Source organism: Necator americanus, chromosome IV (assembly GCF_031761385.1).
Source record: "Necator americanus strain Aroian chromosome IV, whole genome shotgun sequence".
Lineage (NCBI taxonomy): Eukaryota > Metazoa > Nematoda > Chromadorea > Rhabditida > Ancylostomatidae > Necator > Necator americanus.
In genome coordinates, this window is record NC_087374.1 from 9,826,433 (window position 1) to 9,851,558 (window position 25,126).

Below are 25,126 nucleotides of genomic sequence, written 5' to 3' on the forward strand. Positions count from 1 at the left end.
ACCTTATTTCCACGCTCCTCATACAGTCTTAAGATGAGCCAGGCGCAAAAATCACATTTTTTTGTGCTTGAGTTAAAGGCATGGCATGGCAGGCTCCACGAATCTGAGGTGTTGCGGATTTCAGGTGGAGTATTCTTATAAAGGATAGTAGATTAAGGAGAGGAAGGTGATCTCGTCCATTACTTCCCAATTGCCGCAAAAAACGGCCCGGAAGATACGGCTTCAGGCGTTCTAGCGCACTATTTTCTACAAGAGTTCGACTGGAGCGCGCCAGCCTTGTGCGGCGCCGTATCTTCCGGCCCGTTTTTTACGGCAATTAGGAAGAAATGGACGGAATCACCCTCCTCTCCATAATCTACGACCCTATACGGAGACTTCACGTGAAATCTGCACCACCTCAGATTCGTGGGTTGATGCCTTGAGAAGCGTACGATCTACTGTTCAAATGTCTGCTTACTTTTACAATTCTGAAAGGAATTAAATAAACAAAGCTTAAAGTGAACAATTTGCGAACATGGTTTCAAAGGTGTGGACGTTACAAGTTTACAACAATTGTTTGTAAAACAAAATGTGTAAAAATGTAAAACAATGCAAAACAAGCAAAAATATAATGAAATTTGTACGAGAACGTTATTTTTGTAACACACCCTCACATCTAGACCTACAAACGATTGTAGTCATTTGTAACTTATGCGCCAAAGGAAAAAAACGTTTTGGAAGCTTACTAATGACTATACAAAGTGTTCACGAAACAGCTTTTTCTAAATGTATTTCCTTGTGTATCTAGGAAAATTTCTGATGCTACTTTAATTGCTTCTGGAAATGTGTGTGAGCTTGATGGATTGATCAAGTAAAAGACGATGTGAGAAGTTTTGTGAATGTTTGTGTAACAAAAATATCGTGCTCTTAAAGGCATCACCCCACGAGAAGGGTGATTCCGTCCGTTTCTTCCTAATTGCCGTAGACAATGGCCCAGAAGATGCGGCTTTGATCGTTCCGGAGCGCTATTTCCTACAAAGAGTTTGACTGGAGCGCGCCAGCCTTGTGCATGTGCCGCCTTCCGTAGCATTTTTTTAACAGCACTTAGGAAAAAATGGACGGAATCACCTTCTTCTCCACTATTTACGACCCCGTATAGGAGCTCTCCATTTGAAATCCGTACCACCCCAGATTCGTGGTGTGCTGCTTTTAATTTACTTATTCTGTATCTGTGTAAGACCTTTGTTGAAAGCTTTTGCTGTCGGCTGCGTAATCGTTGACTCGAGGCTCACTTGCTTTCTCCGACCTCTCCTAAACTGTCCGTGGTCAATCTATAATTGCGCTTTTCCAGCCACGTAATGTTCAAGGTCCGTATGGATTAGCAACCGGAGCCGTTTAAGATGACGTGAATCCAAAACATTGCGCTCACTAGACATTTTAGCTAGCTTTCTCGGCTTTCACCACTCTGAGGACATCTTAATGAACGTCTTCTGCAACGAGCTAAAAATTCTACTGCAAGTTATTCTGCTCATCGTAAGAAGTGTTGCGATCCCCATTGATAATGGTGTCGACGGAGATCCAGAAATTGAATGTGGTGCTTCATCAATAGCTGTTAACTTGAACACTCGTAACATATTCGAAGGGCATGTTTACGTAAAAGTAAGTGTAAACCAGCCTAATTTCTCATCACATTCTTTTTCTTTAACAATCAGCCTTTTTAATTCTTGTTGTTAATGAAAATGGTTGGCACGTAGTCTTGAAAATCTATGTAAACTTCAGCCATTTGTCTTGTTCTTGTGTTGGGACTACTTACAACGAAGTAGGAAAAAGAAGGTGTAATTTACTCAATGCAGTCCACTTAAGTAAGCAATAAATAAATTTAATTGTCTTGAGTTTTTCTTGGTTCGTCTCAGTTCTACCTAAATTTTTGTTTGAAAGAGCAGCCCAAGCACTAACCCTCTAGAATAGCCAAATTTGGGAAGCGATGGTTCCATTTCTCTAGCATTCCAAGCTAAGAAACTGGATTGTTTTTACTATTTGAAAGAATCCAGGACCAAAAACTTTGGACCTGTGCCATGGGGTTTTATTTCGTTTCTTATGTGATATGTGTAATGCTTAATAGTTGCTTAATAGTGGGCCAAGAATAAAAATCCTTCCCTTTTTTCTCTTACTCAATCCTTTTGGACAATGCACAGTTTTATAAATGGAAAGAGAACCTTCCATTCAAAACATCCTTATGCTGAAATCGCATAATTCAGTGAAAAGTGGAAAGTTTCAAGCATTGAATTGAAAGATATTTCTAGCATTTAAATTCACTTCCAACGAAAGTAACTTAGATAGACTTTATCTCTTCTCTTCTCGCACTCACGTTGTTGAATTAAAATGTTAATACATAAACGTTAAACAATAATCTTAAAAGATTTCACACAATTCAAGAATAATCACGGATTCACTACACTGAGTAGAGAATTTACTATTCTCTTGACTAATGCCTCTGAATTTCTTCGAAAAAGAATGCTGAGAGGGTAAGAGAAACTGGTTGTATCGTCTAGTTAATCTTTTTTAACCATACAAATTCTACAAATTATTTTGCAAAAACTTATGCTTACTGAATGAAGCTGTAAGCTGTTTTTTTTTTGAATTAAAGAATAAATGATAATGTTCACATCGTCGATGAATCCTTGTGAGCTCTCGACTTTAATTTACAACAACTACGGGAACGAGGCGATTCTTCCTCGCAGACAAGTCTGATACGAATTGTAGAAGGATGGGAGGGCTGAGTGGCGCAAGAACGCGGAGTGTCGATCGCATTGTCGTAACCGAACCTCTTACCGACTACTGTAGACCAGTGTTAATAATCATACATTGCCTATTTTGGTTGGACTAATGAAAATTATGAACAGCTGAGTAATCTTATAAGATTTATCTTGCAAGATTAACGATAATTATTGCGACCTAATATAGGTAGATTTTTTTAAACTTATTTTTGATTATTTTCATGGTTTCTACTTCGAGAATAACTGCCGATCGGATGAGGGAGGAAGACAGGTCGCTGGAATCGTTGTTTCATTTGAGAGTTGTGGTTTGATTCGGACGCGATCGTTAAATCCAAGAGGAGTTTTTGTCCTCTTAACTATAGTGGTCTCGTTTCATGTGAGGATTTCTAATTTCAGTCAGGTTGACTAGGTTTTTTTGGTTGAAGTTTATTTTCTTTTCTTACAACTGAGTAAATTAACGAATGAAAAGGAACATTAAGCCTAAATTCCTAACTAAAGTGGATCGTGCCTACCGAGTCTCCTGTTTCTACATGGAAGCGGACAAAGATGTCACATCCCTGATTGCTGTCTCAGATATCACAACTGAAAGCGTTACAGGAATTGTACAGATGCCAATTTGTAAATATGAAGTGAGTTTTATTGCTCTTCTTTAGAATCTATCCTTTTCGCTAGGGAGAGATGAGCGGAACCACACTTGAACCCCCAATCTACCATCTTCAAAAGACCCAAAAAAAAAAAAAAAAAAAAAAAAAACTCCATATCTTCCCTTTTTCTTCAGAGAAGAACGTAACAATTTAGAAATTCAATTTGCACCATTTTAAAAGCATTACCCCACGAACCTGACATCGTATGGATTTCCGATGGACACGCTCTATAGAGGATCGTAGATTGGGGGATCAAGGGTGGTTCCGCGCATCTCTTCCTAGCCGTGGCGAAAAAAAACGGCGTGAAAGACTCCGTTCTTCACGACGATTTCAGCTGCAACGCTCCACCGTTGTACACGAGCCGCATCCAGCTGCGCAGCGGTCGAAAGCCAGTGGGTTCTCCTCGACTGCCTATTGAAGTGAAACCTATGAATAGGTTGCTGATGGGACCAGAACGTATAGAAAGAAGATCATTCTAACGCTCCTCGTAGGAACTCAAGCGGTTTCCGCATTATTTTTCACATATGATTAGGGAGAGGTGAGCGGAACCACCTCTGATCCCGCAATCTACAACTCCGTCTCTATCTTATGCCGTGGGTGCCCTCACCACGTCAGCTTTGTGTTATGCTGCCTTTGAGCTATGCTAGACCTCCTAATGCGACGATATTGTGATCAATTCAAAGCACATGAATTCATATTTGAAAAACAATTTTGTGATTTATATCGTACTTCTCCATTAAACTTTCCAGACAGGAAATTCAAAGAATTGACATGGAAAATTTCATATTTCGCTTTCCAGAGTAAATCAAATCACCATAAAAGGGAAAAGAACTCCATATCTGAAAGCACAAAGAACAGAAAGCATTTCAAAGTAATCTTACAATACCTAGTAGTTAGTTGGACTAGTAGAACTTATGGGGCGGGTGTGGTGGGGCGGGAAGAGGCTCCCCCTCCTTTTTCTATCTATGGGGGGTAAAACCCCCCCTCCCCCCCAAAACCCCCCCCCCCCCCCCCCGGGTAAAAAAAAAAAAAAAATATTTTGAGGGAAAAAAAAAAAAAAAAAAAAAAAAAAAAACCAAACCAAAAAAAAAATAAAAAAAAAAAAAAAAAAAATAAAAAAAAAAAAAAAATAAATAAAATAAAAAAAAGGGGGGGGCCAAACCAAAAAAAATAAAAAAAAAAACTAATAGAAATTATGGATAGTTAGGGTATCATATGACAGTTCTCCTGCAAGGTGGGCGTGGCTAAGGTACTACAGTATTTAGAAAGAAACTCATAGTGTTTTTCGTTGTTTTGCAAGGTGTTCTTCGACACCTAAAATGTTTTCCATTGCTATTAAGTGGAAAATAAGTGCTAAGACTAGTTGACGTCTCCAGCACGAAGCGAGTTCTTCAGAGCGAAAAAAATGGAAAGAGTTAAAGCTCTTAATCGAGTTGCACAACACAACAGGTGACACCTTACCCCGATCTCTGCTCAACCACAGCTGACCTTTTTTCTTGTTTTGGTTTTCTAGCCATATCTTATTCCGATCGTCTGCAATAGTTGCTACACTGCCTTCGAGTAAAGCAAAAATAAAAAAATTGTAAATCTTTCCTCTGCCATGAACAGAATGTTTGAATGTTCAATTTGTTATGTTTTTTTTTGCTTTCATCTACATTCTGCTATTGCTTACAATTTGCAGCTAAAAATTCGTGATTGTAGATCCTGGAAGGTGGTCCTTATGGAATCCCAGTACAATATAGTACAATTGGTCAACAAGTATATCACAAATGGACCTGTACTAGTGAGACCGGTATGGATCTGAATTTATTTGTTAGCGATCGGGAGACACTTCCCTGCTATATATATTTCTTTAGTAAACACGTTCTGTATGGTGGTGCATAGCTGCTCCGTGGATGATGGGAACGGAGATCGTGTGAGTTACATGGCACATCGACTGGAGAATTTCACTTTAAAGATGCCCTATTATCCATTTATAAAAAATATACACTGTAGGGACTCGTTTGTCAGCAATAGCCGGTGAAGTGGATCAGTCAGGTTATCTCTAAGCATAATTTTCAAAATCATGTTTTCTAGGTGGATATTCTTGATTCAAATGGATGCGCATTGGATCGTTACGTTCTGAATGATCTTGAATATCCTGAAGATCTACTAGCTGGGCAGGTATATTCCTTCATATAAACTACTTTAATATAAAATATGTTGGCGTTGATATATGAGCGTTCTGGGATGAGCGTTCGACCTCAATTCAGACCCATAAAGGTTAAAGATATCACCCCACGAGTCTGGGATGGAGCGCGCTTCAGGTGTGTTATGCCTGTACGGGATCGTAGATTATGGAGAGGATGGTGACTCCGTCCATTTTTCTTCCTAACTGCCGTAAAAAACGGCCCTGAAGATGCGGTCTCAATCGTTCCGGCGAGTACAGCGAGTTCGATTGGAGTGCGTCAGACTTTAATGAACGCGTGTGCAGAACACGCAATGACTTGCGGAATCCCGCAGATGTATGTATCTTTCTAAACAAGTCTCGTAATAGGTTATAGATGCTGGAGGTTGAACGGATGAAATGCTTACTTGGCCTAGAATAAGCAGAACTTATTGCCAGTGTCCCTCCTAACAAAATTTAAGGAATATAATCTCATATATAGAGAAAAATTGGACATAAAATTGCTACAAATCAAATAGTGGAAAAAAACGAATTGCACGCTCGAGAATAGAGGAATTAGTAGCAATTCTGGTAATTACTACATTAGAAAAAAAAAACGGAAAATGGAATCTGTGAACCGGGTAGGTGAAGGTAAAGGATATTCGCGCGGTATGATGAGAAACTCCTATTCATTCACCACTACTTGTGAAGTGACCCCACTGTTTCTCCCTCCTTTCAAACAACGACCAAGCATCCGAAGAAGTCAGTCAACAGCTGAAGCGTATGTGTGTTACGATTAGGGTTCTATAAGACGAATTGACTAGGGATTACGGTAGCAGAATCAGAAAAAATACAAGGATATGTGTACCGTGATCAAACACGGCTACATCCATGCTCCTCCACGAATCTGAGCTACTGTCGCTGAAGCATTTAGAGAAAAGAGAGGAAGAAGAAAGAAATCTTCAAAGTAAAAAAATACACTCTTTTTCACGGCGCGTACATAGTTTCAGGGCTATTTTTGTTTAGAAGTAGAGAGACGAGTACTAGTAGTTTGATATGCTGAAACTATTCGTCAAAGCGCATAGATAATTGCTTATACACAATTTCCGGAAACAGCGCTTCTTCTCATCACTTCGCAGATCGCTGGTTCGATCAAGGATTTGACGATGTTTCAGTGCTCCATCCCTTCTGTCACTAACTACTTGTTTCGAAAAAAAAAGCAAGAGTAAATTAACTTCCCATATTCTTCATTATTAACGATGAAATCAAGAAAAATAAGAATGAGAATTCTTTGCCGAAGTTTTCTTCGATGGTTGATTTCAAATTTGTTTTGATCACTTGAACTGTCCAGTTTTCTTCCTCATAACACGATTTTCAGGAAGCACATGTTTATAAATACGCTGACCGAGACTCCCTCTATTACCAGTGCCAAATATCATTACAAGTGAAGGAGAACGGGGTTTGTTTACGCTCTTCATTTTTTCATCAATGTAACTACTGTAATTATCATTTGTGCAATTCATTATGTGTTTCAAGGAATGTGTCAGACCTATTTGCGCCGATTTCTTCAACTCACCTCCATTTAAAGTATTCCACAAAAATAGACAAGGTACATGTCTTTGAATAATGAAAAGAACAAAAGAAAAATAAAATAAAATAAAATAAAAAATAGTGTATCATTGTAGTTACAGCTTATGATCGGGTTCTTGCTAGATTGAGGGATCCGGAAATAAATAGGAACACGACGACTTCTTTTTCCCAACATGCATCCAATTACTCACAAGGTAAGTTTTGAAGAAATTTCCGTTGCTAGATGCATTGTATTTCTCAAATCGACTATTTAATTTACTTATTAGAAACGTTTTCCTAGTTTTCAAAGAAGTTTTCTCTCAGGTATTTGTTTTGAAACTATGGAAGTAGATCAATATAGGACAGCACATGCGTCGCTTTTCCCCTGCTTCAAACACTTTTTGTAAAATCACGATATTTTTTGCCATATTTTCTGAAGACCTTTGCTAATTTCGACAATATCCGACAATATTTTCCCTTTTTGGTCATCTTTTTTTCCAAATAAGAGAATAAAATAAAATTGAAGGAAATAGTTTGGTTGAATTGGAAAGGAATTGAATTGGTTTAGTTGGAATGGTGCACAGCAAATGATGGTAGACGGCTTCTTAACGTTATCTCTTAAAAATGAATTTTTTTGAGTGTCTTGTTCAGCAAGGAAGCACACGGGAAGCAATAAGGGAATCGATTGTGTTTCTCCTATATTCTAAATATTCTAAACACTTCGCATTCGAGTAAGTTCGTGTATTTAGCGGACGTCCAAGAACAAATCAATACAAATTGAAGACATTAAAGGATATTAATAATATTAAAGAGAAAACAGAAGATTAAATGCACTCTTCACGAGCAGGTGGATATTTTCCTTGATGTTGTTTTGATGACCTATTTAGTATTTTGATCTTGGTCCCACGCCAAGTCGAATCTCATGGATCCGAGGGGAGCAATAACAGTTAATTGGAAATGGATCTACACCACTAATGCGCGACAAACTACAAAATATACAGTCGAGTCAAAACGATATGAAGCAGGTGAAGTTCGATGCTGTGGAGCTCGCGGTTCCAGTCGAAGCGAGATCACTGCGAAACGAAGAGATGAATAGCGATGAATTTCTAAACACTATGCTGGCTTCCAGATAAAAATTTGGCTCATTACACTCGAACTAATTTCCTGGCTCGGCAGGTAAATAAGGCCGCACAACTTCTCATTCACTCCGCGTTCTCGCACTGAACCAAGAAGTTATCTCAAAGCTTTTCACAGTTCCTATTATTATTTCTTCCAAGTAAATGCACACCACTTCTTAAGTGATCCTTTTGACAGGAGGTAAAGAGCGGTCCTACATCGAAGGAAGAGTTGCAGACTCGCGATTAGTCCGCTTACGAAGAAGCTCAAGGTGAGTACCAGAAAACTAATTCCGCCAGTCCAGGCTGTTAGAATTAGACGTTGATTTCAAAAAATTCATACAAAAATGCTGCAAGTTAATTTGCTGTGATTTGGAAGGCGCTACGGCAGTTCTTTAGTGGTGAGAAAACTCTCTTAAATAGTTCGTGTCGCCACAAGAAATGACCTCACGAATACTTGAAAGCGAGAGAATCGGATGTCATTGGCGCTACCCTCACCCCGATATCCTTGAGACCCTGACGGGGTCGCACCACCGATTAATTGAATTTGTTAAAATTGCGTCGTAGTAGCAGTAGTGAGAACCGAGAACGTTTCTGCAGGTTAAAGGCATCGATCACCCCACGAATCTGGGGTGGTGCGGGATTCAGGTGGGTTATGCTTATACGGAGACGTAGATTATGAGGAGGACGGTGATTCCGTCCATCTCTTCCTGATTGCTGTAAAAAACGACCCGAAAGATGAGCGCATGCACAAGGCTGGCGTGCTTCAATCGAACTCGTTGTAGAAAACATCGCACCGGAACGCTCGAAGCCTTCTCCCTTTGAGAAAAAATGTTTCTTCTAGAAATAGATTCGATCCATCGCTAACAGTATATGTACGAGCTGAGTTGACGGCTTTGGATATTGCAACTCAACCCGGAAGATGCGGCGCGTGCTCAAAGCTGGCGCGCTCCAATCAAAATCGTTGTAGAAAATAGCGCCCCGGAACGCTCGAACGCGCATCTTCCGTGCCGTTTTTTACGGCAATTAGGCAGAAATGGACGGAATCACCTTCCTCCTCATAATCTACGACCTCGTATAGGCATTGCCTACCTGAAACCTGCACCACCCCAGATTCGTGGGGTGATCCCTTTAAATCCGGCAGAGATGTCGATGCGGTGTCAACTCGTCAATCACAACAGTGCAATCCTCTTCACGATTTAGTGTAGAACTTCTGCCTGTCATCCAGAACGCTTCCAATTCACTGAACCTAATGCATGAACGAAGATCATGACTGCTACCTTGGAGGGATATTACCATAGAACTGTTAAACGGATCAGATAACTCCTAGCAGCATGCAACCACCTCTCCTTTTAAAAAAAATTTTATTCTAGAAATAATTTCGATCCATCGCTAACAGTAGATGTACGAGCTGAATTGACGGCTTTGGATATTACAAATGAAGTGGGTTGAAGAATTTTCGTAACAATTACAGCAAATAAAAATTTTATAAGCTACTGTTATAGACAACTTTTGGCACCGACTCAATCTGCTTCGGAGAACAAATGTTCCTCACGGCAGTGTATTTCATCATTTTCATTTTTCTTTGCTTTATTGTGATGACATTGTCGCTAACATTTCGTTCATACAGAGCACAGTCAAAAACAGAACACCTTAAACAGTTGATTCCAAAGCTATGAAATTTGTTTGTATTTTTACGAGTAATACTCTTTAATCCAGGGTACAGCTCATCGAAAATTCCCAATTGTTTTATTAACGTTAAGCTATGGATGACAGAAAAAGAAATAGAGTTGAAATTATTTTTTTTGAAAATAAGATGGCTTGCAAGTTCTTCAGTTGAGATGCACAATTGAAATCATATAATGACAAAATCTTTTTTCTTTGGCATAAGATGAGATTAACTATGATTCGTACTAGTAACTATTAATAAAATGTATAATGATTACGTTCGCTATAAGTGTTAGAAGAAATGTAACAGTAGAACACCTAATCAAATCATGATTTCGCTCCTTCCTTATTCTTTGCTGCAATCTTCCTATTAAAGACTGCTAACATCCTCTTATATTCTGACATGTATTGTTGAAACTTTCCTTTTCGTGGTATGATGCCTTCCTAGAACATATTTATCCATTGATTATATTTATTATATTACAATTCCATTGAAAATCATTGTCATTGTTAAAAAAAGCAGCACTATTTTAGCGCCCCTTTGAAAGCTTGCCCTTAATATTTAGCCGCGAAATCTATTCCTCTGCTAACTTTTACTGTTTCTTCACAACATTTATCAAAATACTTGCTGATATCTCTTTTTCGGCACGAAGATTCGATATGTTCATTTTTGTGTTGTTAAATGCAGTGAATATAGTTCAGGATATCAACTTTTCTTAGTGCTAGACGCTCAAGAAATTAGTTGTTTGTTAGGCACAGCTCATGATTCCGAAAACTCATATAGTTATATTATATTGCGGAGAATGAATGAAATTCTTTGAAGTTAAAGCTACAAATTCAGGGTAAACGAAATAATTTGGTTACCTTTCTCAATCACGCCTCCACAACGGGCTACCGCCTCATAGTGGTGTGGAGGTGACTCTGGGCGTCGAACTGCACAGCGGAGGTTCGTCCTCCGGCAGGGTCTCCCAAGCTGAGAAGGAGTTTGACACATTCGACGTTCCGACTTCTCGGAATCGGAAGCCTAGCTAAGAGTAAACCACTGCTAAGATTCACCACCGTCTTTGCAAAATGTCGCAAAATGGCTCTCTGATCCATATAGGTTGAACGACGACCTGTGGTGAAAGCTAAGCTCGCCGTGGCATGGCTGCTTAGTTTGGGGAAAAATCTCTTTGCCACTCCAGCATATTCACTGCCTCCGTACCCTGCACACTGGGCCCTGCCGTCTCAGACGTCGGACGGTATGGCGACCGATGAGAGGCGATCAAATCTCAGGTTGCCCAGGACGTCACTGATTCTGGACCAAGGAGACACACGCACGACTCGCCATGGAGACTGTCTCAGACTGTGCACTTACAGCGCGAGAACAGTGTCCACAGACGCTGACCTGCATGCCGTTCTCGGAGCTGCAGAGCGTCAAATTTCACGTGATTGCTCTGCAGGAGACCAAGTGCAAAAGGAGCGACGTACGACAGATGAATGACGGTTCTGTCGTTATTCGTGTAGAGAAGGTTCCGTCGCGAAATGTAGGCGATGTTGATTTTGTTGTGCATCCATCTGTCGTCCACCTTGTCGACCCTCACAAGATCCTGTCACCTCGCCTGGCCATTCTTTGCCTCCGCCCTCTGCGCCAAAAATCCATCAGTATCATCAATTGCTACTCACCAACATCAGCAGCTGATGAATCCGAACTGAACGCGGTTTACGAGGAGCTGGAGGAAGTAATCCGCAACGAGAAGTCCTTCTACAAATTCGTTGTCGGAGAATTCAACGCAAAACTAGGAAAGGCCACAGAAGAGGAATACAGGATTGGAAAATTTGGACTAGGGGACCGGAATGAAAATGGCAATCGTCTCGCCGGGCTGTTGTTCACCGCTTGCCTCTTTCATGGAAACTCTCTTTCCATGAAAAAAGATCATCGTTGGTGGACATGGGAATCGCCGAATGGCGTGCGGAGATCGACCACATACTCACCAACCGGAGGTGGTGTCTACTTGACGTCTCAGTAGTACCATCCTTTTGTAGTGGTTCTGATAACCGTCTCCTTCGTGCGAAAATACGACTTAGCCACACGATGGAAAGGAACATCTGCTATCGACAACGAAGGAGAAAAGAAGTCGTCTACGACGATTGCGTACTTGAGAACTCTTTGTCCCAAGGTGACTGGCACATCGAGGAGGACCCAAACGTGAACTACGAGATGCTGCTCAGAGGATTACGAGTCTGTGTTGAGCGTGCCTCGAAGCCGCGCACGACAAACTTGGATCGAATTTTAAAGACCACCAAGGAATTGTTGGAAGAAGGGCTTTGAGGCTCGATCTGAATGCATCGCACATTGAGCGGTTAGTAGCAAACACTAGCTGCAGAAAATCATTGCAGGAGGATTTTTGAAGTACAGGCAGAAGAAGATTCTAAAAGCAGCGTAAGGAAGAACGAGTCTAAAGAAGTGCCGCAGGGATCTCCGTGAATGTAATATTCCGCTAGCAGCCTTGCTGAGCGAATACGGGACTCGCACGTCTCTTCGTCGTGAAATGGAAATCATTACGGAGAGGTCCTACTCGAACCCTTGCCGTTCATCAACTCCTGTGTCAAGCCCGATTATCCCCAGTGGTGAAACTGCACCACGGATTCTCCGTTCGGAAGTACGAGTCGCTATCAAGAGCATGAAACCTGGCACAGCCCCCGGACCTGATTTTATATCAGCAGACTTTCTTCGGGCTGGTGGCCATCTGCTTCATGTAGTCTTAGCAGCGCACATGACATCCTACCTTCAGAGAGAAAGGATCCCAGACCAGTGGAAGACCTCGCGAACCTTTCTTATTCATAAGAAGGGTGACCGAGAGGACCTTCAGAACTACCGTCCGATATGCTTGCTGAGCGTGTTATACAAAGTATTCACCAAGATCATCCTCACGCGCATATCTAGGACGCTGGATGAAGCTCAGCTCAAGAACAAGCTGGGTTCCGCCAGGGGTTCAGCTGCTTGGACCACATCCAGACCGTGTCGAGGGGAATACCGCCTGCCCTTTGTTCTAACCTTCGTCGACTATGAGAAAGCCTTTGACAGCGTAGAAATGAATACAATACTGTCGCTGGTCGATTAAGGTGTGGACGCGTCGTATGTGAGAACACTAGCCAATTGCTACAATCGATGAACGACTAGGATACAGCTTTTCCACCGCCCTCTCACCATACCCATTGGAAAGGGGTACGACAAGGCGATACTATATCGCCGAAGCTGTTCACGGATGCATTGCAATGGATAATGAAATCACTTTCCTGGGAAGAAAGGGGCATCGTTCTCTTTTTGAGCAGTACCAATGAAGCAGAAACGATGCTCAACGAATCGAACGAAGCAGGGAAGAGAGTAGGACTGTGAATAAACAGAAAGAAGACACGGTTCATCAAGAACGCCTACTGCGAGGACGGAGGAGTACAACTTGAAGGCTCCCAATTCGTGGAAACCTCGTCATACGTATACCTAGGACTTTCTGTGAACATGGAAAACGACTTGAAGGAAGAACTGAATAGAAGAATGAGAGCAGCATGGGCAACATTCGCAGCCCTCAGAGAAGCTACGGACCAACTGACGGACCGTGATCTTCGTGCACATCTGTTCGACTCGACAGTTCTTCCAGCGCTCTGTTACGCAGCGGAGATGTGAGCAGACACCGCTGCCACATCTAGGAAGCTACTTGCTACCCACAGAGCCCTTGAGAGATGTCTTCTGAAGTTTAACCTGTGCACACAACACCTGGCCGGTCTTCGCAGCTCCGATTTAAGAGGAATGTCCCGTCTTCGCGACCCAGCGGAATATGTATCGGAAGCAAAACAGAGATGGGCCGGTCACATCATGAGAAGAATCGACGATAGATGGTCTAAAAGAACGCTAGAGTGGATCCCAAGAGATGCTAAACGCCCTCGATGGAGACCGCCAACGAAATGGGGTGACGTGTTCGCAACACGGATGGACCAGCTGAGAGCTGAGCTGGATACGGTTCAAGGAGCCCGTCAATGTCAATCACGAAACTTGAGAACATCTTGGATGACAATGGCGAGGGAACGAAACGAGTGGAAGAGATGCTGGGGCCCGCACGTCCAGTGAAGACGGGCCATCCAAGTATCTAAGTATCTTAATCACGACATTGTAGAGATGATTCGCATATTTTCAAAGTAGTATCTTGGAAGCAGGATTCAAGAAATGCTTCTCTCTACGAGCAGCAGTTTTTGTGATGTAGTTTGCGAGTATCGCAGCAAAAACACGAACAGATTTCAGGTTCAAAGAACAGAGGCATCAGGAACAGCCGGAGGTTATGTTTTCTAACGAATCACCCCTCCTACGAATAGTAATGGGAGATGAAAATAAGTAGGAATAAAGAAAATGTATAGAATGAAAAGTAAAGTGAGTTACAGGTGAAATCACTTGATAAAACAACTCTATAATAAATCACGGATACCCGTGCTGCCTCTGATTCTCGAATTTTCTGGCTGTTTTCTGAGTTTCGGGTATAACCTTTGCAGAGTACAGTCCCCTCAATCACTAATTGCATAGCGGAAAGAAACGAGCGTGGGAAAAATATCCGAACGCTGCTTTTATGGCACCCAAAAAAAGACACGTAAAAAATCCACTTACATATGCAAAACCTTCGAGAACGCAAATGTACAGGAAAACGTATTGAATAATTCCTTGAACGCTCTGATAACGCTGGTTTCTCAACTCTTTCAGAACATCCACCATGCTTACAGTACTGTCTTGTCGAATTCGTTGCATAGCATAATCTATACCTGTACCGATGAGATAAACATCACAAATCGTTTCACCAATTCGTAACTATCGCTCACCAACAAACGTGGCTGAACGACCAATTCCAGCGGAACAATGTACAGTGATCGGATTTCCTTTAGCTAAGAATCGAGCAAATTTCATCATACACACAATTGGAGCTGGATCTGTAGGAGCTGTGTGGTCGGGCCAATCCGGATATGCCAAGTGATGTACTTCATACGAGGTAGTCCTGATATATCAGGGGTTTGCTCGGAAAAATAAAGAAGGATCATGAGCCAAAACCACAGTTCTCACTTCGCTCTTCTGACAGATAACACCTTGTAACTGACACCATTAAAAGGACTTTTTTTCGATTCCATTAGAAATACTCTGAACGGGCCAAACTTTCCACACTCGTCTTTTGTCTTCGGATGATAAACTGCGCATTTTTCGTTCTTTCCTGAACAGATATCAAATTGCTGAAAAAAAGCATAATTTTCGGCACATACCTTCTTTGAATGAGCATAACATTACAATAACATTGCACCCTTCCGTAAAAATCATCTGCCAAAAATCTATCAGCGTTTCTTGGAGAGGACCCTTAAAGATTGTAATTTTGTGCACCGGCCTATCTTTAGCATACGGAATTAGTAATCACACTATTGCACAATATGCAGGATTTAAAGGCATCTCCCCACGAATCTGGAGTGGTACGGATTTCCGGTAGAGTATTCGTTTACGGGGTCTTAGATTATGGGGAGAAAGGTGATTCCGTTCATTTTTTCCTTATTGCCATAGAAAAAACGGACCGGAAGCTACGACTTCGAGCGTTCCGGCGCACTACTTTCTACAAGGAATTCGATTGGAGTGCGCCAGCCCTGTGCAGCGCAGCATCTTCCGAGCCGTTTTTTATGGCAATTTTTACGGTCAGGAAGAAATGGACGGAACCACACCCCTCTCCATAATCTACTATCCCGTATACGAATACTCCACCTGAAATCCGTACCACCCCAGTGATGCCTTTAATTGTTGTGTCATTACTCACCTGTGTGCAGATATATTTCTGCTGATCCGGCATTATCATCCAGTTCGCGTGAATGTAGTCGTCATCCGGAGGTCTTCCCTTGAGAATAACACGTGTGGCGTCAATACATATCACATCGTCATATCTAGGAATGTTTCTTACATGTTTTTTTATGCAGAGAAAAATTCCATAAGAACGGAGATGTTTACCTATTTTTAGGTTCATTTTTCTTACAAGCTTCAAAGGTGAAACAAAGAGGTTTGTACTTTTTGTGCTTTATGAATTCTTTCCTTAGCACTGCCATATTCTACAACTTACAACTACTTTGAACAGTTTTACAAGGTGAAGTTCTCTAGTGAATATTTCACCGTTTTTGAAAATACATTCATCGACCATTTGTAACGATTGTCTAGCGGAAAACATTCCTATACATATATGAAATAAGAGAGGAAATGAATATTACATTAGTCCCACACTGACAAAACCCACAGTCTTTGAAACTGCGCTTGTTTCAGTTCTGGAAGTCTTCGTAGTTGACAAACTTACTGCCTGATAAATCAATATTCATAGAATATTTATAGCGAAATCAAAGATATTTCAACCACTTCAAAGTATGAGATAGCGTCCTTTTCGTTAACAACGTGGATTGTTCGTACATGTAGATATGTACGTGTCTGCTCAAGTTTTAGTATGCATGTAGAAAAAGGAAAACAGACGCACTAAACCGCTGAAGACAACTAACCTGCGCCATTCTTTTGAGTAAGGAAAAGAAAACCAAAACCAGAAAATATCATTGTGATATCGTAATTGTTTGCTTGGTGTGTGCGGATGCACAAACGTAACAATGTCTCACGCTTAATAGCTTACGGTGCCAAGCTTCGGTCGCAGTGTCATGTCGAACGGCTGTTGTCCACTGTCTTCCAAGTTAAAGGCATCACCCCACGAATCTGGGGTGGTGCGGGTTTCAGGTGAGTTATGCCTCGATCGTAGATCAGAAGGATGATTCCAACAGGTTCTTCCTAATTGCCGTAAAAAAGGAGGCCAGAACGGTGGCGCGCTCCAATCGAACTCGTTATGGAGAGTAGAGCCCCGGAACGCTCAAATCCGCATCTTCTTGGCCGTTTTTTTTCGGTAATTAAGAAGTGGACGAAATCACCCTCCTCTACATAATGTACGACAACACCATCATGATATATAATAACGAGCTTCGTGTGTGTGTGTATGTATGTATGTATGTATGTATGTATGTATGTATGTATGTATGTATGTATGTATGTATGTATGTATGTATGTATGTATGTATGTATGTATGTATGTATGTATGTGTGTATGTGTATATGTATGTATGTATGTATGTATGTATGTATGTATGTATGTGTGTATGCATGTATGTATGTATGTATGTATGTATGTATGTATGTATGTATGTATGTATGTATGTATGTATGTATGTATGTATGTATGTATGTATGTATGTATGTATGTATGTATGTATGTTGTATGTATGTATGTATGTATGTATGTATGTATGTTGTTGTTGTATGTTGTTTTGTATGTATGTATGTTGTATGTATGTATGTATGTTGTATGTATGTATTATGTATGTATGTATGTATGTATGTATGTTGTTGTTGTATGTATGTATGTATGTATGTATGTATGTATGTATGTATGTATGTATGTATGTATGTATGTATGTATGTATGTATGTATGTATGTATGTATGTATGTATGTATGTATGTATGTATGTATGTATGTATGTATGTATGTATGTATATATATCAGTCACGAAATTCAAATAGGGGATTGCGACGGGTCCACCAGCGTCATATTGGTGCGTGGGCGCCAGATACCTATAGAAAGGGGTGCGATGGGTCCACCGGTGCTAAACACTTCTAGAAAGGGGTGCGACAGGTCCACCGGCGTCAGGTTGTTGCGCTATAATATGGAATGCGACGGATCCACCGGCGTCGAAATGGTGCGTGATAGCTTCGTGTGCAAGACGCAAAAGATAGATGGTCGCAGCCGTTTCGTAGCCGTGGCTACTGGGCGCTTTGCTTTTCACCTTTACGACTCCTCCGCGTGACTATTTCCTTCTTCGTTCGCTTCAAGTTGGTAGCGTTCGCCTCAAGTTGGTAGCCGTTCTCACAAAGTGGAAACCCGCATGCAAACGGCTGCTTAAATAGTAGCAAAGTGTTTATGTGATCTGACTTGGAACCTTATCTTTATCGGTAGGAAGATGTCTTTCACGCCATTTTATGCTAAAACTTCCTTCTTTGAAGGACTGCTTGAGGAAAACAGGAGGAAAACCCATATCTTGCGTGATATTTTTAAACCTTGTCTAGAATATATTGGTATGGAGTGTTTGAAGCTGAAGTTCGAATGTTCTCGAAATGTGGAACTGACGCGTTGAGAAAGAAGACTATGAAATCTTTCGCTTTTAGTTGTAATATAAAAAAGGAAGAAAGATTGTTGGAGATACACAAGTCCGATTACACAGAAAATGCCACTACTGGGCATTTTCTGTGAAATCGGACTTGTGTATCTGCATAAAATGGCTTTAGCCGGACGTTCAGACTGGTATAGGTATAACCAACCTAAAACCATCACCACCCCAGATTCGTGGGGTGATGCCTTTTTCTTTTTCTACAGCATCGCTTACTGCCGTTGCTAGTCAGCGTGTCGTCCTACCCAATGCCATTTCGCATGGCCAAACTACTTGCGGTTACTTTAAATCCGATAGATCTCCATACCAATGATTGTCCCTTACCTGTTATAACGCGTGCATTATTCTCTAACTGTCACTGACGTCGTTGGTATCTCAAACACTACATTCGGGGATCATTGAATTTGAACCTCTTGGACTGTGGTTGCGGCTATTTTCTATGCAAGAAGAAATAATCAAATATGTGTGCTCACCGTAGACCTCACGTCATAGGTTGTGTTCATTTCTGAAAGCAATTGGGGTTTTAAAAAAAGACAACCTCTATATGACGATAAAAGCAATTCTTATATGGGAAATCCTAGGTTTTTGCGTTATCGTTTTATGAATTTTTCTGTCAGGATGTTGGATAAGAAAAAACCACACTAAAGCATTCGAAACTGGAGTTTATTCGGGACAAATTCATGAAGACAAAGAGCGATACCCATTTATCCTAAACACTTTTGTTTGAGCTTCGCCAGCCACCAACTAATGATTTTGAGGTTTTTCGGAGGAAATAGGTGTTGGAAATAAACGGTAAGGATTTCAGTTAAAACTTACGGTCAGATCATCCTGGGTATAAAAGTACAAAAATTGGAGCTAAGACCCAAAGAATATCAAAACGACGATATGATTTCTGCAGCGTCGGTTTTTTTTTACTTCGAGTTCAGATTTTAGTTCGGAGCTGAGAATGGAATAAGTCCAAATCGACTAACCTTTCATTATGTTCTCGGCCTCCTCCTTCTTCCCACCTTTCCATGTTTCCTTCTTCTGAAAAAAAAAACTTGTTCAGGTTGTTCAAGATGGTCGGAGAAACAACAACACGGTCGGAGAAACATCTACTGAAGAGACCTCGACGCCCTCCCGTGACCGCATTGCTAGAAATAAAACACTCCGCTTGATCATTCTGACCATAATTATCAGTTATCGGCACTTTTTTGCTTGATAATCACTCACAGTTATTGTGATGTAAATACATATTTATGCTGAAAAGGCCTAGTTTTTTATAAGAAACAAGCATCTGTTTCCATTGTCCTTGTAGACGGATCAACTTTATTTCGGTTCATTTCTATATGAGACGATGACTTCAAAGAAGAAGGAACTAAAACCACATACGAAGCAAAAAAACTTTAATAAAAGACACCGACGACACTTTCAACGTTTGCTGTTCACTTGCTTTATGGTGTCAGAAAGCAATATAATTCTGTGAAAAGAGTCCTCTCTTCCTCTCCAAGTCCTCTCTTCTTGAAACCTCGGCATTTGGAAATGTACTTATGTTCTTTAAATCATCTAATCTTATACAATCTTCAAGAAGGCGGTGGTTTACCAACCCCGTTAGTCGGTGAAACTGGTCAGTTGTTTTCCTTGCGTGGTGTACTTGGAACAATATCGAGGTTTGGAGGAGTTCGATGGGATATGCATGGTGTCATAGACCTCGAACCAATTTCAGGCGTTTGAAAAAAACGTTTGTCGAAACGTCAGGCCAATAAAAAAGTTTCAGCTAAACCTCGTTGGCATAACAAGAAAACATAAATACACTTCGTGAAAAGACTTTAAAAAAAGCTTCTGCCGTGTCCGTATTTTAACTAAGCGAGCAAGGATGCCAGCTGATGCGACTGGACGGTTGAATGGACGATAAACATGTATTATCAACTATAGTCATCACCAACTATCGATTATCCACTTAATCTTATTTATATTGATTCTTCTGAGTTGTCTAAAATAGTAGGCTATGCCTTAGCGTTAAGACTTCTAAAAGTGTGGATCTAAAATGTTCAAAATCCAAAAGCACGGGAATACACAAAGCATTATTATTATCCGTGGATCAAGACAGATACATAGAAAGTGAGAGCTTCAGCTTAGAAACATCAGCTTTCACCGTTCATCCGCCTGGCTTGATCGGGAAACGGTAAAGAGGGTCTCGGCGGATTCTCCGCGAATGCCTCCGAGACATTACGTCTCCAGTGGATATGTCCGGGGGATACACGAACATATCTCGACGAGGTCACGCTTCAGTCGTTCATGGCGATGCAGACAACCGTCTTAGATGCTCTTTTAGCCATAGAAATGCAAAGAACTACACAGCTATAAGAAATATCTAAAAAAAAAGAAGAGAACGAGAGCGAGTTTTATCTAGATCTTAATGTAAAAAAGAAAGAACGGGAGCTATTTTTTTCATACTCAAAGCTATTAGATGGATCCTTTTGTTATATTTCACGTGGTTACTTCTCTTGCTTCTGCTACGACTACAATTTTGAGATCGTCTCACACCACAAGTTTCCACTGGATGTCAGTGATCCTCAAAACCATCAAGTAGCTCGTGAATTATATCCTAGCCGATGATGCAACGTATGAATAGCCATAGGTAAGCGGAGTCAGCTACTTGGGAGAGTAAATATCTTTCTCGCACCAGCGCTAATTGCTCTGCCGAGGCATGGTCGAGACATACTCGAAAATCTGCCGGGACTCTCTTTACAAGCACCCTTGATCCACGAATGCTGACATAAATTTGACGTAAAAATGTTTGCGTTATGGGTTCTTATTCGATGTCACTACACTGATACATACGCTATACACAAAAGCCTCTGACCAACGTGTCCCTATTTCGCATACTTCAGTAGCCTTACGCCTGGCATCAGCTCTTGCTATTAAAGGCAGCGTATTACGGAAATGACGTAGTTGTGAAACCTGCGGAAAAATATGGCTGTAGATTACGAACATGAGCTTGACCCGCTCAGCTTTCCTTAATCGTTCTTAAAAATGGCGTAAGAAACGGCGTTTGTTCGTTTGACGTTTGTAAGTTGGAACTCGCAACCTCTGTGCATGCGCTGCAATTCACGAACGTGCTCTCGAAGTTCAGCGAGACCTCTTCAACAGCCTATTAGAGTAGAACTAATAAAAAGGAGCTTTACTTGATCGTTTTTTGTTTGTTTTCTTGTTCCAACATACCTCGTAGGAATAAATGTCATTCCCACGTAGGTAGAGAAAATTGATTGGACGCTCATACCCGTAATCTGTACATTTTCCCACACGTTCTCAACTACGTCAATTTCGTGATACGCTACCTTTGTTGACCAAAATCGAAGTGTTTGAGAGCACCACAGGAACATATCACTTGTTCTATTGCAGATATATTGACAACTGTTTACATGTGTGCTCAAAACTTCTTTGAACCTCCAAATGAACAATCAGTATGTATTAAATCGACTAGGGAAAGAGATTCTGAGATGCGAGGATATGTTTGTGTGGATATGTTACATTCGATGTCACACTTCTGGGCTTTGGAAAGGCAACTATCGCTAAAACATTGCCTAGAAATAAAAAAAAGATCTCCATAGTCTTATGAACGGCTAAGGTCTATAATAGGGTAAATAAAAGCACAAATACGGTTACGGATTCTTAGAATGTAATTCAAAACCCACCTGAAACCCGCACGATCCCACGAATATGGGGTGGTGCGGGTTTCAGGTGGGTTATGCCCATACTTGATCGTAGATTATGGGGAGTAGGGTGATTCCGTCCATTACTTTCTGAATGCCGTGAAAAACGGCCCAGAAAATGTGGCGCGTGCACAAGGCTGGCGCGCTCCAATGGAACTCGTCGTAGAAAATAGTCGATGCCGTACCTTCCGGGCCGTTTTTTACGACAATTGGAAAGAAATGTACGGAATCGCCCTTCTCTCCATAATCTACGACTCCGTATAAGCATAACCCACCTGGAATCCGCACCACCCCAGATTCGTGGGTTGATCCCTTTAAGGGAGAATAAGCGATAGTTATACTTCTGTAGGAATTCATTTGTCCGAAAGAATGACAATAATGAGTAAAGTTCAACTAGTTGAGACACATGTTCAGGAAGAACTTGCAAGAAAGGCAGCAGGACCACATTTTCTTTTATTCTTTCATCAACTCAAAGTATGTCTGTAGCACAGTAGGTATTTTGCGACAATCTCTTCTTGAACCCTAGAATGACTTTTTTAAATTCAGGCTATTTTTTGCCCACACAATGAATACATTAACCGCAATACGCGGGTAACCTGAAACTTCCAGTATATGCGCACTTCTGAGCAAACAAATCGGGATAAACAGCAAAGTTATCCACCTGACTTAGTTTGTGGGCTGGTGTAGTTCTTTTAGCTTCAGTACTCCTAGAATATTTGCTGTTCAGGCTACTTTTACATAGTCTTGTGGTCTTTTCTGTTTGTTCGCATTTGTCTTGATTTGATCTTATTGATTTTCAAAAATTTGACATTATTAGAACAATCAAAAAAGACGAAGACGTCTTTTGTACACGTCTTGAGATTGGATTTATTACGTGAAATCTATGAATAGGTCACAAACAAGAAAAACAGGCATGGAGGTACTTCGAGTTTTTGAGTTTTCAATTTTTGCGATTTTTTAAGCACTGTCGATGTTTTCGTGAATTTGGTAACACAGTTTGATAGAGTAGTATGTCTCTGATGCTACTCTCAATTTTGTCGAAAGCAACTATAGTTTGGTAAATGAAAGTCTTACCTGACATCATGCATTCAATTGATAAACAACAAAATCTAGATAGAGATCAATTCTCGCAAGTAAAAGTATTGAAAATGTGGATGCTACATTAAACCTCTTCAAAAGTTGAGGAAACTGCAACTGTAGCCAAATTGAATATCACCTTGAGTTGAATACCATTTGCCTGCTACTATCATCAAATTAGGCATAATTCTTGGAATTATAATGAACAAAACCATTTACTTGTAGGAAGGAGAGAAGTAGCTACTGAAGAGACAAGGTTATGGCGTTGAGAGTTGTTTTTGCTAGAAATCCACCAGATGCGTTCTCGAACTGTATGTCCTTCCCAACTTTTAGTCCAACAATCAACTGCCTGTTTCCCGGATGGTGTGTCGAGGTAAGTGATTAAATACATTCAATACATAACTAAACTTATTCATTTATCTCTACATTTCCAAAGCAGAGTGATTAGTCAGTTGCACACCAACATCCTTTGTTGGCGATGCTGCAACATCTCATTCTCTCATTCTTCATCCTCAGTTTTTAGGATAATCTCACTCACATTTTCACTATTGGCATAATTCATGTTTGCAGATTTCAGATCGTTAAGATGATAGCAGATTCCTTGCACCTCGACATCCACCCAGTCATTGTTAACAATGCTATTGGTTCCTTAAACTGGGGTACATTGCAGGTGTCTGTTTCAGAAAATAACTGCTACTAAAAGCAGCATATCATGAAATTGACATGTTGCGGAAACCGCAGAGAAAAAGTAGAGCTCAGGTTGTAGATTACGGAAATGGGCATTGTCCCGTCCCTGTCTCGTGTTCCCCTATTCATCCTAAAAACGGCGTGGGAACCGCTTTTGTTCCTACGATTTACGTTAGAACGAGCACTATTGTATGTGTTCTGGTCCACTCAACAACCAATTCATTTACTGTTTCACGTGTCTTACTTGAATAGGCTTGTAAGGTCCCTTCATTAATTTTCGACCACTTGCAAATAAAAACGGTGCGTGCACAAAAGTGGCGCGATGCAGCTGACTTTGTAGGAAAGAACGGCGTCTTCCATACTATTTTTTCGATCATTGAGAAAAGATGAGCGAAGCCACGCTTTTTTCCATAATCTACGACCGAACCCTACATTTCCCCTGGGGATTCCGTACCTCGTCAATCTCACGCTGCCTTTAACAGAAATTCGAAATCAGCCAACATTAAAAAAATTTTGCAGAACAATGACTCATGGACTGGTGTTCTAGGCTTTTTAGCCAATAATACGGCGGATACTGCTTGCTTATTCTATCAAAGCACAGATTTAAGAGAGCGTTATTTTGAGTTGTCGTATCCGGTCACGAATGTAAGTTTCTCTGATATTTACACATTATAAAAATCTATTCAAATAGTATTCAAAGGGTTTTATATGTAATAATGCTAACATTGTCGTTTTTTCTTGAATAATAATATTTTTTCTTGAATATAATATATTATAATAATAATATAATAACAAATAATATAATATAATAACAAACATAAAAGCCGGAATTCCAATATAATAGCTGTGTAAAATATAAAAAACAAGAGATAACTTTAAGAAGCGAACTGCATCGTCCTTTCTTCCAACTAAAAGGTTTTGTTGTCAGAGAAAGCCTCGTTGTAAAAGGAACGTCAAATTTTTACATTTTCTGAAAGCTTAAGATTGAGATCTTTTCTTGGACACCTCACTCCAGAAGTGTAAAAGCAGTGGACTCACGTTCGTCTCCTTATACCCGAACTTGTTTTTTTTTGTTTTCGTGCTTTCCCTGGCGTTTCCGACCACCTCAATTTTGTGATACACTGACTGTAAGGGATAAGATTTATGATAAATAGGAATTGTTGCTACCTGTACGTTCTTATATCGTTCCTACATTAAACATTTTGTTGTAGATCCAACCGGTTTATGTTGTCAGAAGACACAAAACTACAATTGGTTCAGTGTTGTGGAGCGCCTTCAAGCCGTATTCAACCATGACGTGGCTAGCAATATTAGGTCGTTTTTATTTTGTTCCCTAACCAGCGAAGCATAAAAATAAACTAGCAACAAATGAGCAAAAAAAACCCTGCCAACCCATCATGGGCAGTTCAGTAGTTTGTCTACACTTTTGTTGCAGAAATAATATGCTCATCAATAAATCGACCCGGTATGAGTTTTGAAATTGAAAATCACATCCAAAATTTTCAGGAGAAGTACTTCAGATCTACGCTAAAC

At 40.6% G+C, this 25,126-nt stretch overlaps 6 protein-coding genes across 9 annotated transcripts; 5 read left to right on the plus strand and 1 right to left on the minus strand.

Moving 5' to 3' along the window:
* Positions 1-1,458: 1,458 nt before the first annotated feature.
* On the plus strand, positions 1,459-7,896 carry RB195_000795 (uncharacterized protein; the record flags this gene model as incomplete). Of its 2 annotated transcripts, XM_064197318.1 has the most annotated exons (7): positions 1,459-1,638; positions 3,236-3,385; positions 5,102-5,192; positions 5,257-5,315; positions 5,477-5,563; positions 6,925-7,005; positions 7,083-7,169. In XM_064197318.1, the coding sequence occupies 7 exons, from the start codon at positions 1,459-1,461 to the stop codon at positions 7,167-7,169; spliced, it is 735 nt and encodes a 244-aa protein (XP_064053199.1). The 2 variants fall into 2 exon arrangements, with proteins under 2 accessions (XP_064053199.1, XP_064053200.1); XM_064197319.1 differs by lacking the exons at positions 1,459-1,638; positions 5,102-5,192; positions 5,257-5,315 and adding exons at positions 7,238-7,330; positions 7,865-7,896 and having other exon boundaries at positions 3,287-3,385; positions 7,083-7,155.
* A 47-nt stretch (positions 7,897-7,943) lies between these two features.
* RB195_000796 (uncharacterized protein) lies at positions 7,944-11,907 on the plus strand (the record flags this gene model as incomplete). Its single annotated transcript, XM_064197320.1, has 5 exons — positions 7,944-7,962; positions 8,430-8,502; positions 9,604-9,673; positions 11,001-11,139; positions 11,258-11,907. The coding sequence occupies 5 exons, from the start codon at positions 7,944-7,946 to the stop codon at positions 11,905-11,907; spliced, it is 951 nt and encodes a 316-aa protein (XP_064053201.1).
* A 65-nt stretch (positions 11,908-11,972) lies between these two features.
* Positions 11,973-12,209, plus strand: RB195_000797 (uncharacterized protein; the record flags this gene model as incomplete). Its single annotated transcript, XM_064197321.1, has 1 exon — positions 11,973-12,209. The coding sequence occupies one exon, from the start codon at positions 11,973-11,975 to the stop codon at positions 12,207-12,209; it is 237 nt and encodes a 78-aa protein (XP_064053202.1).
* Positions 12,210-12,429: 220 nt separating this feature from the next.
* RB195_000798 (uncharacterized protein) lies at positions 12,430-13,002 on the plus strand (the record flags this gene model as incomplete). Its single annotated transcript, XM_064197322.1, has 1 exon — positions 12,430-13,002. One exon carries the CDS (start codon positions 12,430-12,432, stop codon positions 13,000-13,002), a length of 573 nt encoding a protein of 190 aa, XP_064053203.1.
* Positions 13,003-13,397: 395 nt separating this feature from the next.
* Positions 13,398-14,003, plus strand: RB195_000799 (uncharacterized protein; the record flags this gene model as incomplete). Its single annotated transcript, XM_064197323.1, has 2 exons — positions 13,398-13,558; positions 13,607-14,003. The coding sequence occupies 2 exons, from the start codon at positions 13,398-13,400 to the stop codon at positions 14,001-14,003; spliced, it is 558 nt and encodes a 185-aa protein (XP_064053204.1).
* On the minus strand, positions 13,810-19,265 carry RB195_000800 (uncharacterized protein; the record flags this gene model as incomplete). Of its 3 annotated transcripts, none has more annotated exons than XM_064197325.1 (12): positions 14,346-14,411; positions 14,532-14,677; positions 14,741-14,913; positions 14,979-15,123; positions 15,173-15,263; positions 15,709-15,832; positions 15,897-15,994; positions 16,056-16,112; positions 16,177-16,236; positions 18,608-18,639; positions 19,106-19,160; positions 19,242-19,265. In XM_064197325.1, 12 exons carry the CDS (start codon positions 19,263-19,265, stop codon positions 14,346-14,348), a joined length of 1,071 nt encoding a protein of 356 aa, XP_064053206.1. The 3 variants fall into 3 exon arrangements, with proteins under 3 accessions (XP_064053205.1, XP_064053206.1, XP_064053207.1); XM_064197326.1 differs by having other exon boundaries at positions 14,532-14,683; XM_064197324.1 differs by lacking the exons at positions 14,346-14,411; positions 19,106-19,160; positions 19,242-19,265 and adding an exon at positions 13,810-14,022 and having other exon boundaries at positions 18,608-18,637.
* Between the last annotated feature and the right edge of the window lie 5,861 nt (positions 19,266-25,126).